At 50.9% G+C, this 16,176-nt stretch overlaps 1 protein-coding gene across 2 annotated transcripts; it reads left to right on the top strand.

Annotated features, from left to right (window-relative positions):
* Positions 1 to 5,925: 5,925 nt before the first annotated feature.
* LOC138165060 (2-(3-amino-3-carboxypropyl)histidine synthase subunit 2-like) lies at positions 5,926 to 9,718 on the top strand. Of its 2 annotated transcripts, XM_069093171.1 has the most exons (6): positions 5,926 to 6,237; positions 6,396 to 6,508; positions 6,590 to 6,813; positions 7,489 to 8,181; positions 8,295 to 8,480; positions 8,589 to 9,718. In XM_069093171.1, the coding sequence occupies exons 1-6, from the start codon at positions 6,091 to 6,093 to the stop codon at positions 8,711 to 8,713; spliced, it is 1,488 nt and encodes a 495-aa protein (XP_068949272.1). In that variant the 5' UTR covers positions 5,926 to 6,090; the 3' UTR covers positions 8,714 to 9,718. The 2 variants fall into 2 exon arrangements, with proteins under 2 accessions (XP_068949272.1, XP_068949273.1); XM_069093172.1 differs by lacking the exon at positions 6,590 to 6,813 and having other exon boundaries at positions 6,202 to 6,237.
* Positions 9,719 to 16,176: the final 6,458 nt, after the last annotated feature.

The raw sequence follows: 16,176 nt of genomic DNA, 5'->3' as shown, positions 1-16,176 counted from the left end.
TCTGACCTATTCCCTCTGTCCCCCTTGCCACCCATGACTGGACTACTGAGATGCCTACTGGTCTCCCTGCCTCTGGAGTCTCTTTCCAATAAAACATGCTGCCATGATTTTCCTAGAATAAACGTCTGACCCTACCTCCCTCACCCCCACATGTACACATGCTTTAAACTCCAGTGGCTCCCCGTTCCCTCCAGCATCACATGGGAAATCCTTTGGCTGGCATTCAGAGCCCTTCCCTTCCCGACCTGGCCCTTTTCCCACCTTCGGTAGTGCTCTTCTCCACATGCTCCATCCACCTTCCAGCTTCACCTCTCCATCCCTTCTTCATGCCTCTGCCTGGCTCCTTCCTCCCCACCCTGGAATGCTGTCCCTTCTCACATGTGTCTGTTAGCTCAAATTCGGCCTCATGCAGGGAGCCCTTCCCAGCCCTCCCACCTCCAGCTGCTAGAGTCCTCATCTCTAAAGGAACCTTCTCTCTCTTCTCTAGCTACTTGTATCTATAATACAAAGGCAAGGCTGGCTGGGCCGTAGAATGGGGTAGGGGGAGATATGTGAAATGAGGCTGGAAAGGCTGTTGGGGTGGGAGTGAGGGGCAGCTTCCAATTAAGATAGCCCAGTGAAGCCTAACTCCCCCATATTCCCTCTGGCAATGAGCTTAAAAGAGTACCTGATTGAACCAGTATGCCAGGGAACTCCAAAGAGGGATGCCAGAGAGTGAGCTCCTTTATCCAGCCCAGACTAAGCAGAGGAACCCACACAAAGGCATTTAGAAGCTTGGGCGCCTCGTGGAGGGGCCCTGGCCCAGAAACCAGCACAAGCACAGGTGAATTAGACAGGGAATCTCCAGGCCAGGGAGGAAGCTCCTGAGAGGAGGGGAGTGCTTCCACAGGAAAGGGAGAGCCCCAAAGGCCGGAAGGCACCAAATAGAATAGAGAGAGAATATGAGAGAGCTAGAAGAGGAGGCAGTGAGGCTGGGGAGGGCTCAGATACACAACAGGGGGATTTGCATTGGGTCCTAGGGAAACCTAGTTTATTGAGCAAGGTATTGTGTGCCTCCTCTGTTCCTGGCACCATGCTAATGGATGAGAATAAAGACAGAAGACAGAAGCTGTCTTTGAGAAGCTCATGGCCTAATGGGAGGAGGGGGCAACCAGCGAGCCATTGGGCAAGCAGGTTTTATACAGGACAAATTGGAGATGATGGGTAGAGGGAAGGCATTAGAACCAAAGGGTGTTGGAAAATGTTCCTGTTAGGAGGTGGGATTTTTTGCCAGGCCTTGAAGGAGGCCAGGAGGCAAAGCATTCCTGGCATGGGGAACAGCCAGGGACGTAGGCCCAAATTCAGCGAGGAGACCAGGGCCACTGGATCAGAGCATGGGAGGTGGATAGGCAGTAAGGTAGACTAGGAGGGGGCTGGGACATGAAGGGCTTTGAATGCTGAACAGAGATTTTTACCTGTTCCTAGAAGTGATAGGGAGCCCCTAGCATTGGTTGGCTAGGAGGGTGATATGGACAGACCTGGCTTAAAGTGAAGGTGTTCCTAAATGAAGATTAAATTGACAATTAAAGAGAGAATAGCCTGTCCTGGGGAGAGACTTGGGACAGGAAGGCCAACCAGCAGGTGGCTACTACCAGAGTTCAAGGATTTAGTAGCGAGGGCCAGCACGATGACAGTAGCCATGTAGAGAGGAGAAAAGGGGATGGATATGGGCTATGGCAGTAAAGCCAGTAGTGTCTGACAAGTGCTTTGTTGTGCTAGGTGAGGGAGAGCAAGGAGAAGGGGGTGTTAGTGTGGATGTGAATCTGGGGGATTGGAAGTTTGGTGGTGCCCTAGGCAGGAAACCACAAGTTGGGAAGAGGGGGTATGGCCTCACTTAGATGTCCCTCCCCACCCCCAGCTCTAAAGCATGGGCCTCCAAGTGAAGAGCTGGGCCCATGCATGATGCCTCTAACTGCAGAGACCTAGCTCATCCAAGTGGGCATTGGTGCCCCTGGGATGGGGACCAGTCCAGCAAAGCTGTGGTCATTGGGTGGGCTTAGTCCGGTCACCTTCCCTCCTGGGCACCTTGGTTTCTCATCTGAGAGGGGAGGGAGTGCAGGAGGAGCAACGGGTGGAGGGAGGGGTTATAAATAGACAGTTTCAGGTGGCAGGTCATAGCAGCCCTGGGGTTATCCAGCACCATATTCTGTGGGGCAGGTTCTGTCATGAAAAGGCCAGGAGTGGTGTCCCACCAACCTGACTAGTCAAGCACCCAGAGCAGGGCTGACCATCTGAGGATGAAGCTTCTTTGGCTGCGGCAACAGTCCTGGTCCCGTGTGACCCCCTTCCTCTTTGGCAGTGACACACAACAGCAGCAGCAGCAGCGGAGGAAAAGGCTGCCAAGAACCATGTGGTTTTAGGCCATCAAACTTCCATTTGACTGCTGGGCTTCTAATGCAAAGTCCTTGTCCACTGACAGGTGAAGGGACACATTCATTGCTGGGAGAGCTGGATCACATTGACTTCAGTCTCCTTGCTCTAAAAATGAAAACAGCTGGATTGGTCCCATGGCAAGAGCTGGGAGAGAGAAGGGATGATATGAGAAGGGTACGAAGCCATCAGATATGTATTCTGGGAAGAACAAATGGGCCCATTCCGTGCCCAAGGGCAAGAAAGGCCCTCCATTGGAACTCAGGATGTCAGCAGAAATCGAGGAAAGCCCTCTGGCATGTGGGGTGGACTCCCAAAGGTGAACTTATGGGAGGATATGAACAAGAATTGCCCAGAACAAGTGGGCAAGTGTGTAGGGGCTGCTATTCGGGTTGGAGCAAATCTTAACGGTATGCATCTCTGCCTGGTTTCACCTCCCTAGGCAAGATGCCCCTTTCAGCATCACTTCTACCCTCAGCACCATGTGCTTATTCAAGCCTTGGATACTACCTTCCTCAACCTGCTTCCCCTCTGATTGGAGGGCTGGAGGGTGGAGCACTGAATGCCTACCAAAGCTTTCCTTCTTAGGGGGCAGGAATCAGACTTCCAGGAACAAGATGCCTCACTCTCGCTCCTTCCCTGTGTCCTCCCTCCCTTTTCCAGCTTCCTTTTGTGAGTTATCTACTTGATTAGACTGTAAGCTCCTTGGGGGGCATGAACTTTCTTTTTTCTATTTGTATCACTAGCACTTAGCACAGTGCCTGGTACATCATTTGTTGTCATTTCAGTCATCTCTAACTCATTGTGCTCCCATTTGGGGTTTTCTTGGCAGAGATACTGGAGACGTTTGCTGTTTCCTTCTCCAACTCATTTCACAGATGAGGAAACTGAGGCAAACAGGATTAAGTGACTTGCCCAGGGTCACATAGCTAGTAGGTATCTGAGGCCAGATGTGAACTCAGGAAGACTCATCTTCCTGACTCCAGGTCCAGCACTATCCACTGTGCCACCAGTAGGTGCTTAGTAAAGGTTTATTTAATTGAATTGTCCAGAAGTGAGATGGACTAATGGGCAGGGAGGTCTCCAAGCAGAATCTAGAAGATCCCTTGATGGCATGAAGATTACAAATTTTGAGTTGCAGCAGATCCCTTACAGCACTTTATGGTGACTGTTTCATGCCTCGATTGCATTCACTGCTCATTTCAGCATTGCACCATTTCTCCTTTCAAAATTCATCTTCCGTTGTCACCTCCTACAGGAAATCTTCCCTCATTCCCACAGGTGCTTGTGCCTTGCCCCCATTGCCTGGAACTGACTTTATTTTGTATCTGTTTAAAGGTGTTCATGTGGTCATCTTTCCCAGCCACACTGGAAGCTCCTTGAGGGCAAGAACAGTCTCATTTTGTATCCGAATTTCCTCACACAGAACCTGGCGTTCAGTAAATGCACGTTGGTTCATTGATTTTAAGGACTGGTAGAAATTCTGTACCTGAAGAGGGAGGGATGGGGCTGTTCTAGGTAGGTGGTAACATGGATAGGAGCATTGAAGCTGCTAGGTGGCCTGGTGGATAGGGAGCCTGCTCTGAAGTCAGGAAGACTTGAATGTAGATCTGGTCTCAAACACATAGTAGCTGTGTGACCCTGGGCAAGTCACCCATATCTGCCTCAGTTTCCTCTTATGTAAATTGGGGATAATAACAGCACCTGCCTCTCAAGGTTATTGTGAAGGCCAAATGAGAGAATAATTGTAAAGTACCTGGTGCCTGATAAGTACTAGGTAAGCTTAGTTATTCTTATTGTTTTATTATGATGATGTGAAGCATCTCCCAGTTTGGTTCAGGGTGGTGAGGAGAAAAATAGGAGTGAATTACAACATTTATTTAGCACTTTCAGATTTGCAAAGTGTTTTGAATACATTATCTCATTTGATTCTCGGGAAAAATCTGAAAGGTGGAAGCTTGTATTATCTCCATTTGGGAGATGAGGAAACAGAGGCATGGAGTCACACAGCTAATATGTGTGTGAGGCTGGACTGGAACTCAACTTCCTGATTCAAGTCCAGTATTTTAGTCCAAGTCCTTCAGGCTAGAAAGATAATTGAATGAAAGGTTGTGAAAAAACCTTGAATGTTGGACATAAGGGTATGAGTTTCAGTCACTAAAGGTAGGACCGCAGTGGAGTTTCTGACCCAGATCTGTGCATAAGAAAGGCTGGGGGGAAAGCCCCAACCACTCCCCGTCCTTTTTTTATTTTTTAATTAGCAAATTGAGAGAAGGAAGAGACGTCTGAAGGGTAGCAGGGAGAAGTGACTCAGCCCCAGATCTCCAGACTCCGGATCCCAGCATCAATCATCGACTCAGCCACGAGGTCAGACCGGCAGCTTCCGACGGGCTCAGGCTCCTCCTCCTTGTGACTGCCGCCTGGGGGGAGAAGGGGAGAAGGCCAAATAGCCTGGGCCCTCTCCTGTTTCCAGAGGTCTCGCGAGTGATCGAGGACTTCGTGTCTTCACTCCTACCCCCACCCCACTGCTATCTGCTCACCAACCACCATGGAAGCGCCGCCTCCTCCAGGCAGGCTTGCCGAGGTTCCCGCACGTTCCCCCCCCCCCCCCCCCCCCCCTCCCTGGCACGCCTCTTCTCGCTCCTCCCCGCCCCCCCCCCACCTCATTTTCTCCAGGCGTAAAATGAAGGAGGTCGGAGTGGCCGAGCTAAGTCCTTTGGGTGCCATGAGGTTTTCTTTCCGTTCTCGGGGCCTGTGGCTCCATTGGACCTATATCCCTTCCTAGCCCAGAGCTGCGGGGGGAGTTAGCCACCTCGGGTCTGTCTGGCCGCCTGCTGCCTGGGAGCTACTTTGTATCCACCTCTGCTGTCCTCCCCAGCCCAGCCAGCGGCTACATCTGCAGCTACATTGTATCCACCACATCACCGCTCCCACGGCGGGGGGGGGGGGGGGGGGGGGGGGGGGGGGGGGGGGGGGGGGGGGGGGAATGGGAGGGAGGGAGAGAGAGAGAGAGAGAGAGAGAGGGAGAGAGTGAGCATGTGTGTGTCCCTCTTTCTCTTCCATTCCACTCCACCTCTGCTGTGGCAGCATAGCATCTAGGCCCGCAGCTCTGCTACTGAGCCAAAGACTGCTGGAGGACCTGAGGGTCAGCCGCAGCGTTGCTCTCTAGAAGCGCTTCACCCTAATAGTTCTGGGTAATGCTGGCTGTGTAGTGGTCGTCGCCGCAGTCACCCTTTAACTTACGGTGGAACACCGCCTGTACTCTGTTGCCCGGGGAACAGAGGAGGGAACACTAGAGCCAGGCCGCGCATGCGGCTCCGGGACTTTTTCCGTTCACCCGCCCCCAACCCCCCCTTACCCCGGGCCCAGGAAACTACAACTCCCACTAAAGTGTGCGGCTCAGATCTGAGGATTGCGGTTAGGATGGAGGTAGGGCAACTACGCCTCTTCCTATTGGCTCAGAGTCCGGGAGTAGGCTATTGGCTACTGGCACAGGGCAGAAGGAAATCACGGGCTTGGATTGGCGAAGACTGAAGGCTGGGGCGGGGGTGGGGTAGTCCCGGAAATAGCGGCGAGGCTGGCGGGGAGACCCACGTGGAGGGTCCGGCGTACGCAGTGTGGTCCTGGAGCTGATCCCAGGTTCGTAGCCGACGTCTGGCAGCCCGTGCTGCGGAAGGTGACATGGTAGACGCTTTCAGCAGCCCGGCAGGGGCCGCGCTGCAGAGGGAGGCTGGCGCCCCGGGACCACTGACGCCTCTCGCGGACCTGGGTCGTACTTACGAGCTACAGCGAGTTCAAGCCTTCGTGCTGGAGCACGAAGCCAGACGGGTAAGTGGGGGAAGGAAGGGAGGGTGTAAAGGGTGGGTGGGAGGGAGACTGAAGGGACCTGGGGGAGGGGAAAGGGTATATCGGGGTGGGGGTGGGGTACGGCCCCTCTCCAGAGTCGAGTGAAGCTCTGAGCAGGGCTCTCTCTGCTGGCTGCCCAGGTGGCCTTGCAGTTCCCCGATGAACTTCTTGGAGACAGTGTGGCTGTAGCTCGGGCCCTGGAGGAGACGACGGGAGCCAAGATGTTTGTTCTGGGGGACACAGCCTATGGCAGGTGGGAGCCTGAGGGCGGGAGGGAATCCAGGAGATCTTCTGTCGACCTTGCCCCGCCCTTATAACTGATCCCCCTCTGCAGCTGCTGTGTGGATGTACTGGGGGCGGAGCAGGCTGAAGCCGATGCCCTGGTCCACTTTGGCCCCGCCTGCTTGAGCCCACTTTCCTGCCCCCTGCCTGTCATCTATGTCCTTGGCCAGCGTGCAGTGGCCCTGGAGCTGTGTGCCGAGGCCTTCAGAACCCTGCACCCCAACCCTGCAGAGCCTGTGGTGCTCCTCAGTGAGCCAGCCTGTGCCCACGCTCTGGGTGAGGACGAAGGGACAGGAGGGTGGGTAGAGGCCTGCATCGCTGGTCCCCAGGTGCGACCCCGAGCTCCTAGTGAAAAGGGAGTTTCTTTTGATTTTCACTGTATCCACAGTAAAAAATACTAACATGGTTTGGTTTGGAGTAGGTGTTTAAGAAATGTTGATTGATTTATTGGGGAGGAGGAAAGGAAATTGGCTGAGACTTTACTACCCAAGTCAGCCCAGGCCACTTAATAGTTTGTTGCCTCAGTTTCCCCATCTGCTCCTTAGCCAAGGGCCTTAGTTTCCTCATATGTCCTTGGAATGAATGCCTGAATTATAGGACCTCAGAGTCGGGAAGGATATTTGGGAAGGCCTGGAGTCTAACCTGTCCCAGACCATTACAGTATGGTGGCCATCCAGCATCTGTGACCTTTAGTGAGGGGGTGCTTTCTCCTTCCCAAGGCAGCCCAGTCTAGTGACCACGAGGAAGCTCTTTATGAATCGAGCTTACTTATATCTTTTCGGCTTTCTCTTCCTTCACCTTTGACCTTAGAGGCTAACTAACTGGTCCCCTTTAGTCCTCTCTCCTCCCCCATAAGCACCTGTCCTAATGCTAGGTGCTTTCCTGGCCAGGCCTGGTGTGACTGCCTGCCTAGTCGGCTCTGCCCACTGACCTAATGCATTCTCTCTGCAGAAGCCTTGGCTGCCCTTCTTCGGCCACAGTATGAAGACATCCTGGTCTCCCACCCAGCTCTTCCCACTGCTGCTTCAGGCTGGGAGCACCCACCGTTGGAACGCTTTGGCCGCTTTTTCCCACTGGGCCCCGGACAGCAGCTGGAGGACTATGGTGCCTTTTATGTGGGGGGCTCTGAGAATAGGGACAACAGCGGGGCTGACCTGAGCCCAGATCTGCTTCAGCTGCTCCTGGGCTGGGCCCCCAGCCGCCCCTTCTCATCCTGCCTGCCAGGCTCTGGACAGGCCCAAGCAGAGGGCCCCCGGGCAGTCCGAGCTAGAGCCCGGAGCCACTATCTGGTGGAGCGGGCACGGGATGCTCACGTAGTGGGACTACTGGCAGGTGCTCCAGGGGGGGCAGGGCACTGTGAGGCTCTGGCCCACCTTCGGAAACTAGTGCAGGCTGCTGGCAAGCGGGCCTATGTCCTGTCACTGGGCTGGCCTAGCCCTGCCAAGTTGGCCAACTTCCCAGAGGTGGATGTCTTTGTGCTGCTGGCCTGTCCTTTGAGGGTACTTGACCGACCCCAGAGTGGTGCCAGCAGAGGTCTCTTCCGGCCAGTGCTCACCCCCTATGAGCTGGAAGCTGCTTGCAATCCAGCTCGGGGGCCCCTAGGTCTGGGCCCTTACTTGACTCACTACTCTGACCTGCTTCCAGGTAAGGCCCAGCACCCCTGTCCCTTAGCCTCCTGCTTTGGTTTCACTCCCAGCTGGGAGGGAAGGAGAAGAGAAGGGCCCATACATCCCTGATCTGCCTCACTGTCCCTGCAGGCTCCCCCTTTCACGTGCCAATCCCGCCCCCAGACTCTGAACTATGGGGTGCACCTGATGTGTCTCTCATCACTGGAGAATTGCGTCCACCACAGGCCTTGGCCTCACCAGATGTTCCTGATGTCCCCGTGGCCTCGGCCCTGAGTCAGCGATCCCGGCTTGAGCTTGCTGAGAGCAGTCCAGCAGGTATCCCCCCAGTTCCCCTGGATCCTCTGGGGCCTCACTTGGTGGGTGGGTGGGTGGGTGGGAGGGTGTTCGGGCCCTTGGCTGACTCTTTTCCTTGTCCACTCCCAGCTTTGTTCCTTGGTTCCCGTACTTGGCGGGGGTTGGAACCTCAGGTAGGCCAGACGGCACCAACGAGGGCAGTAGCTGGGAGACGAGGTGTGCCCATTGCCTACGAGGATGAGCCTGGCAGCTGAGGAACCCTCAGCGGCAGATAGTACTCCAAGAAAAGACCTTGACACTCCTTGAAAAAGCAGATCGCAGGTGCCAACAGCCTATCTGCCTGGAGTAGGCAGGCTTGGGCAGGGCTGTCCTCCCTGGCAGACTTCAGATGTCTCTGCTCTCTGAGCTTTTACTGATGGCTGAACACAAGGGAGTGGGGATGGGGGGAGGGGGGGGCAAGCACTTACACAGCATCTACTGTGTGTGAGGCACTGGGCCAAACACCTTTACAAAGAGCTCATGTGATCCTCCCAAAAATCCTGGGAAGTAGGTACTGATAAGGATTTTACAGATAAGGAAACTGAGGCAGGCAGAGTGCCCAGGGTCACACAGATGGTCAGTGTCTGAAGCCAGATATGGACTCTGGTCTTGCTCTAGGCTCAGCTCTCCAACCACTGTGCTCACCTAGTTAACAGGTGGTCCAAGATCAAGGTGACCCCCAAAACTGAATACTGTTCTTTGGTCTGCTGCTATCTCGGTATCTCAGGGGCTCTGTCAGCACACAGAAAGCATTGATTGGGCACCTACTGTAAGACAGTATGTCAGACCCTGTGCTGAATGTGTAACCATGGCAATACCAGGTCCCTCCCCCTTTGGTCCCCAGTGGACTCGCCATCTGGTGGGGGAGACAGACAACATGGACCAGAGACTAGGCTTCCAGGGGCATCCAGGCCTCCTTGTACCTTAACACCAGGCGTGGAAGAGGGACATTCCTGCCCCAGTCTGTGAAGCTGCTCATGCCTTTGGGGAACCACTCTATTGGTGAGAGTGATTCTTCTGCAGAGACGAAACCAGCCTCTTGTGTGGAGTTGGGGGGAAGGAAGTTCCAGTTGAACGTATTAGATATTTAAAAAGAAAAGCAACCTTGTCAACTAGGCCGCGGCTGCATTCTCGGGTATAATCTTTTTTCCTGTTCTACCATGTTCTTGGAAATGCCCATTTTGTTCATTAGGTTTAGAATAAAAAATGTTTTAAAAGAATGTTGAGTGCATTAGTGAATGATATAAAAGGTGCCCTGAATCTCTATGGGCCTTTAGCTGAGGAGATGCCTGGGTTTGGGAGGCTCTTGGCCTTGGGTCACATTCACCAGGATGCCCCATGCAGCCCTGGCTCTGCCTGCCTTGGTTGGATGTGGCTCTCTCCAGAGCCCCAGTCTTGATCATTGCTGGCTTTTTGGTGGACCCTGCCCCTTGGACGAGCTGTAGGCCTGTGTACTGAGCAGAGTTCCTTCTCTCCCCAGCCCCCAACTTCTGTCTAAGGCACCCTTCCTCCCAGTGTCATCCCTGACTCCCTTCTCCCCCCTCCTTCCCATGTCCAAAAAAATCAGTGGCCAAATCTTGCTGTTCCTCACAACCCCCCACCCAGCTCCTCTCCACTCCCAGCCCATGTGATAGTAATGGCAATTAAAGATTCCCCTGTATTGGCTTGGTTTTCAAATTGATTGTGTTAAAACCCAGAGTTTGTTAATCCCACCTGTGGGATGGGCTTGTTGATGTGAAAAGAAAGTCCTGAACTGGGAGGAGCTGGTGACATAGATTTGGAGAGACACTAGAGAGAGGCGGAAGATCTTTTTGGAAGCAGCACCTCGTGGAGAGAGAGAGAGACTAAGAGAATTGCTGGTGGCCGCTTTGAATTGCCCTGGACTTTTGAGACCTGCCCCCTGAGCTGCCAAGGACTGAGGAGACATGGCTGTTTTGCTGGTACTTTGTCTGTCTGTTTTGATGTTGTTTTGCCAGATTTGTCCACTGGTGAAAGACAGTCCTTTTGTTGAAGAAGTCCTGGAACCTGGCATTTGGTTAAGAAGCCCTGAGACTGTCCTGCAGACAGAGAGTGAATACTGTCCACTGGTGAGGGACAGTACTGTTGTTGCAGGGGTCTGGAGACTGTCCTGCAGACAGAGTGAATACTGTCCACTGGTGAAGGACAGTGCTGTTGTTGCAGGGGTCTGGGAACCTTTCTGTTGGTTTGGAAGCCCTGAAGAAGGATTTTCTTGTTGGATGTTTACAGAAATCCTGGGAGAGGGCTTTGCTAATGTGTTCAGGGGTTCTAGGACTGTTCTACAGACAGAGGATAAATTCATGAAGGGACTGGCAATGTATCTTATGGCCTTGCTAAGCCTTGTCTCCCCAGGAACTAAGATTGCTGAGAACTTGCCTCGTGTCAAGATGAAGAAAAGACCTCCATTTGGGTATTAAGTGCTGTGTTTAAACTTGATGTAACTCTGGGGTAGATTCAATTGTGATCCAGGGGTGGGGAACTTTTGACCTTTTTGTGTTCTATGGTTGAGCAAATGAATGTATTTTACTTATGTTTGGAAACTAATCTCCATTTGAGAAGAGGGGCTTTGTGGTGGACTAAATGAAGGTATAGCCTAGGGGTGGAGAAGTATTTAGACCAGGGACTTTGTAATTGATTGAATGATTGGAAGGTCCTGGGGTGGGGTAGTACTTGGAGATTATTTAATCACGCTTAGTAAATGTTGTATTTGGAATGGTGTCATGTTTTAATCTTCTCTGTTCTTGGTTTGTCACTGAATAAAATAGAGAGCACCTATGCTGGTATTTTGAACCTGGGAAGTTGCCTTTGCTTGGCATTACATTACAGCCCACCAGCCTCAGTCTCTTGTCCTCTCTTACTGGGACCCTAGCCATAGCTGCCTCCTTGGTCTCCCCAAAGCCATCCTTTCCCTCCTGTTTTTCTTTGTGACACAGCTGTCAGAATGATAACAGTGGGAGTGGGATCACATCACTCTGCTCAGGCCTCACTAGCTCCCTGTTACCTCTCCCCTGTGAGCACACACAACCTGGCTGCAGGCTCTTTCCAGGCTGAACTCTGCCTCATGTTCTCCATGTCTTGGCCAACTGCCTTCCCCCCTTTGTACAGGCTATACCCCGTGCCTAGAATGCCCTCCCTCCTCCCCTCATCTGGGGATGGTGGGCAGATATTGGTACCACGTTGCCCCCCAAAGCAATTCTCATTCTGCCTCTCACCCTTGATTTGGCCCTCAGGACCACAAAGAACAAGCCCAATATTTCTCCACGTCTTCAAAAACACGAAGAAAGCTCTGTTGGCCCACCTGGTTCTTTTTCTCTCTGAGATAAACTCCCCCAGTTCCTTTGATCCTCACATGACTCAAGCTGGAGCCTCCCATTGCCCTCTGGACGCTCCCCAGCTGGTCTGGGACCCTTTTCACACTGGTGGCCAGAGCTGAGCACCCTCCTCCAGATGAAACCTGGCAGGAGGCAGTGGGGCCATCACCGCTTCCTGAGATTGCTCCCTTTTGAATGTGGCCCAAACCACATTGGCCTTTTGGCCACCTGCCTCATTGCACTGCTGGCTCTCTGGGCTTGTGGTCCACTAACCACCCTCCCCCCAGTCTCTTTCCAGAACACCAGCTGTCCGGGCCCCTCCCAGCTTTGACTTGTGGTACCTAAGTGCAGGACTTGGCTTTTATTCCCAGGGGATTTCACCTTAGAATCAGTCCAAGGATCCCACGTCATCACCGTCCTTTTGGAGCCCTATTACCATCCAGAGTGCAAGGTTGATGACAGCCTATGATGACATCTATGCTATTCTCTAAGTCACTGATAACATTACACAGCCCAGAGCCAAGCATAGATCCCTGTGGAATGCCACTGGAGACCTTCCAAATGGGTGGTGACCATTACTAACTACTTCTGCCTTTGAGCCGGGCCACCTGATCGCACTCTTGTCTGGCTATATCTTTTCTCAGAAGGCTACTGTGAGATGCTTTGTCTCACATTGCTAAAAATCCAGGTAATCTGCTTGAAGCATCTGCCAATGTGGGAGGCCCAGCCTAGAGAGAGAGGCTCTGAGAAAGCTGTGGGTTTGCCAGGTTCCTAGGCCCCCAGATGACTTCCACAGAGAAATGAGGAAGCCTCTTGAGGAGAGGGAGGAGACTGCTCTGGGTGGCCCTGGTGGCTGGACCCCTCCTCCCACCAGTTGAGACTGGAGAAAAGGAAGCAGCAGCAGCAGCAAGGTCACAGCTGGGGTGGGGGGGAGGGGAGGGCCTGTGCCCAACTGTAATCAGTCACTGTGGGAGGGGACGGGTGGGGCTGGGCAGAAGCAGGGGACAAGAAGAGATAATGACCAGATCAGGCCAGCAAGAGGAGAGCCGCTGGGGAAGCTGGCCCACATGTGCTCTGAATCCAGGCCAGAGCCACTTGGCTTCCTTCCCTCTGCCCTGATGTGAAGCTGCCTGGGGAAGCCTGGGATCCCCTTGCATTCCATAGGGCAGCTGCTCATGTATGGAGTGTTGGGGGAGAGGGTGATCCACTCGGGATCTTGGTCCCCCAATGTCAACCATTCCCCGATAGCATTTGGTGCCCTTATTCTTCTTTGTAGTATTCTGCATTTCTGTGTTACTTGAAGCTGCTATTACATTATGTACTTCATTATACTATCTACATATATACTCTATACAAATGCTAGAAAAGCTTATTAAAATGATTTTAGTCCAAGTGCCCTGATCAAGATGGAGGCAGGGGGAGCCAACACAAAAGGGAAAAACTGAGTTTCCCCTGGAGGAGGAACTGAGAGGGAGACTGAGCAGATGGAATACTGTTCCCATCACACCCTAGACTTGCCTTTTTTTTTTTAAACTCACATAAGCTTAACCGGGAGTAAATCTGGAAACAGTGATAGGGGTGGGGTGGGGAGCAGTTGGATCTACACTCATATTGGTCTTATAGGACTCCTGGGACAAACTCCCTTTTTCAACAGAGAAATCCCACCCCCACCCCCATACATTCGTCACAGCCCACAAAAAAACCAACCAGCTTAGTTTGGCAGGACCACAGCTGCCTCTCTGATCAATGCTTCCCTTTCCAGATGTGCACTAACCATCCTTTTCTTTATACAGCATGGAATTTTGCTGGGAAGCCCATAGCCAATAGTTGGTAGATTCCATTGGACTCTGCTGACTCTGGAGGAGAGATTGAGGCAGATGACTTTGCAGAACTCTGCCTCACTTAAATCCAATTCACTTGCAAGCCAAGACATCCTCCTCCTGATGTCATTGGTCCTCTCCAAGAATGAAGGCTAGAACAACAATCCAGTTTACCTGGCTCTTTAGCTTTAGTTCCTGATTTGTAGCTTTGTGCCAGGACCAGGATCCTCTCACTACCTGTTGTGCTTTAGTGTGGAGTGATTGGCCCTACTTTGCCTTTTTTTTTTTGAAAGACCACCTTTTGGCCTAGCTGTATCAGATCTTAAATTGTATTATAAAGCATCATCAAAACTACTTAATACTGGCTAAGAAAGAGTGGTGGACATAATAGTCAATGACTATAGTAATCTACTGTTTGATAAACCCAGACTCCAGTTTCTGGGATAAGATCTCACTATTTAACAAAAGCTGCTGGGAAAACTGGAAAATCGTATGGCAGAAACTGGGCATACACCAACATCTTACAACATATGCCAAGATAAAATCAAAATGGGTACACAATTTAGATATAAAGGCTGACACTATAAGCAAAGTGGGAAAGCAAGTTTATCTGTCAGATTTATGGAGAAGGGAAGAATTTATGCCAAATAAGAGACAGAGAACATTACGAAATGCAAAATGGATGATTTTGATTACATTAAATTAAGAAAGGTTTTGCACAAGCAAAGCCAATGCAACCAAGATTAGAAGGGAGCAGAAAGTTGGGAAATGATTTTTATAGCCAGTGTCTCTGATAAAGGTCTTATTTCCAAAATATATAGAGAAATGGGTCATATTTATAAGAATACAAGTCATTCTCCAATTGATATATGGTCAAAGGATTTGAGCAGGCAGTTTTCGGATGAAGAAATGAAAGGTATCTATAGTCATATGCAAAAATTCTCTAAATCACTATTGATTAGAGAAATGCGAATCAAAAAAGCTCTGAGGTATCACATCACATGTATCAGATTGGCTAATATGACAAAACAGAAAAGTGATAAATGTTGAAAAATATGTGGGAAAGTTGGAACACTAATTCATTGTTGGTAAAGCTGTGAGCTGATCCAACCATTCTGGAGGGCAATTTGGAACTATGCCCAAAAGGCCATAAAATTGTGCATATCCTTTGTCCCAGCAATACCACTTTTAGGTCTGTGTGCCAAAGAGATCATAAAAATGGGAAAAGTACTCACATGTGTAAAAACATTTGTAGCAGATCTTTCTGTGGTGGCCATGAATTGGAAATGAAAGGGATGCCCATCAACTGGGGAATGGCTGAACAGGTTGTGGTATCTGAATGTAATGGAATACTATTGTTCCATAAGAAATGGTGAGCAAGCAGACTCCACAAAAACCTGGAAAGACTTACATGAACTGATGCTGGGTGAAGTGAGCAGAACCAGGAGAACATTGTACACAGTAACAGCAACATTGTGTGATGAATGACTTTGAAAGACAGGTCTTCTCAGCAATGCAAGGATCTAAGACAATTCCAAAATTCACTTCCAGAGAAAAAAATTATGGAGTCTGAATGCAGATTGAAGCAGACTGTTTGCTCTCTTTTTTTGTTTTCTTTCTTTTCTCTCATGGTTCTTCCCATTGGTTCCAATTCTTCTTTACAACATGACTAATGTGAAAATATGTTAATATAAATGTATATGTAGAACCTATATCCGATTGCACACTGTCTTGGGGAGGAGGAAGGGGAAGGAAGGGGAGAAAAATTTAAAACTCAAAAGCTTGTGGGAGTGAATGTTGAAAACTAGAAATAAATTAATTAAAAAAAGAAAGACCACCTCTGCCTCCTCCAGTCCTGTGCCAGCTTTCCTGTTCTCTGTGATGATTCACATCTCAGATGGTGTCTCAGCAATCCCACTAGCCAGTTTTTTCAGTCTCACTGGACGTGTTCTGTCCATGCCTATGAACCCCTCAAGGGCAGCTGGGTACTCTCTCAAATAGCCTTCCCACATATCTGAAATATCAATGTCCATTTTTTATTATGTTCTTTCTAATCCAAGGATCCTTCTTCATTTTCATGGGCTAATAAAGCAAATACAATTAGAGTCATTGAGCCACCCTATCACTCAGAATCCCCTAGAAGGGAAACATACTTGGATCAGCTTCAAGATTTGTGGTTTATTTCCTGCCTGTCTTGACTTCCCCTTTGCAAAATCATTATTCCCATCCTACCTCCTTTCCCCTCCCATGACGGATGTCCTCCAGGATTCTCTCATTTGGAAAGCCCCAGGGAGGTTAGAAAGCTCCATGGGGAGGAATTTAGAAGCCCTGTGGAGTGGCTAGGAGATCAGTCTGATGCCAATTTCAAGGTGTTCTTGAACTCAGACTGGGAAAGCCCAGGTCCAGGGGCTAGCACTTTGTTCTGAGATGTCAGAGAAAACTCTAAAAACCCAGCACTCTGGATCTCAAAGACCCAGAAGGGCCTAACCTTTGGAGCTGGAGGTCAGCATGACATTGACATGGGGGGAA

This window comes from Petaurus breviceps, unplaced genomic scaffold (genome assembly GCF_028583685.1).
Source record: "Petaurus breviceps papuanus isolate PSGF00001 unplaced genomic scaffold, PetGlider_PUasm1.0 207, whole genome shotgun sequence".
NCBI classification, from domain to species: domain Eukaryota; kingdom Metazoa; phylum Chordata; class Mammalia; order Diprotodontia; family Petauridae; genus Petaurus; species Petaurus breviceps.
This window is presented reverse-complemented; position numbering and strand designations above follow the sequence as displayed.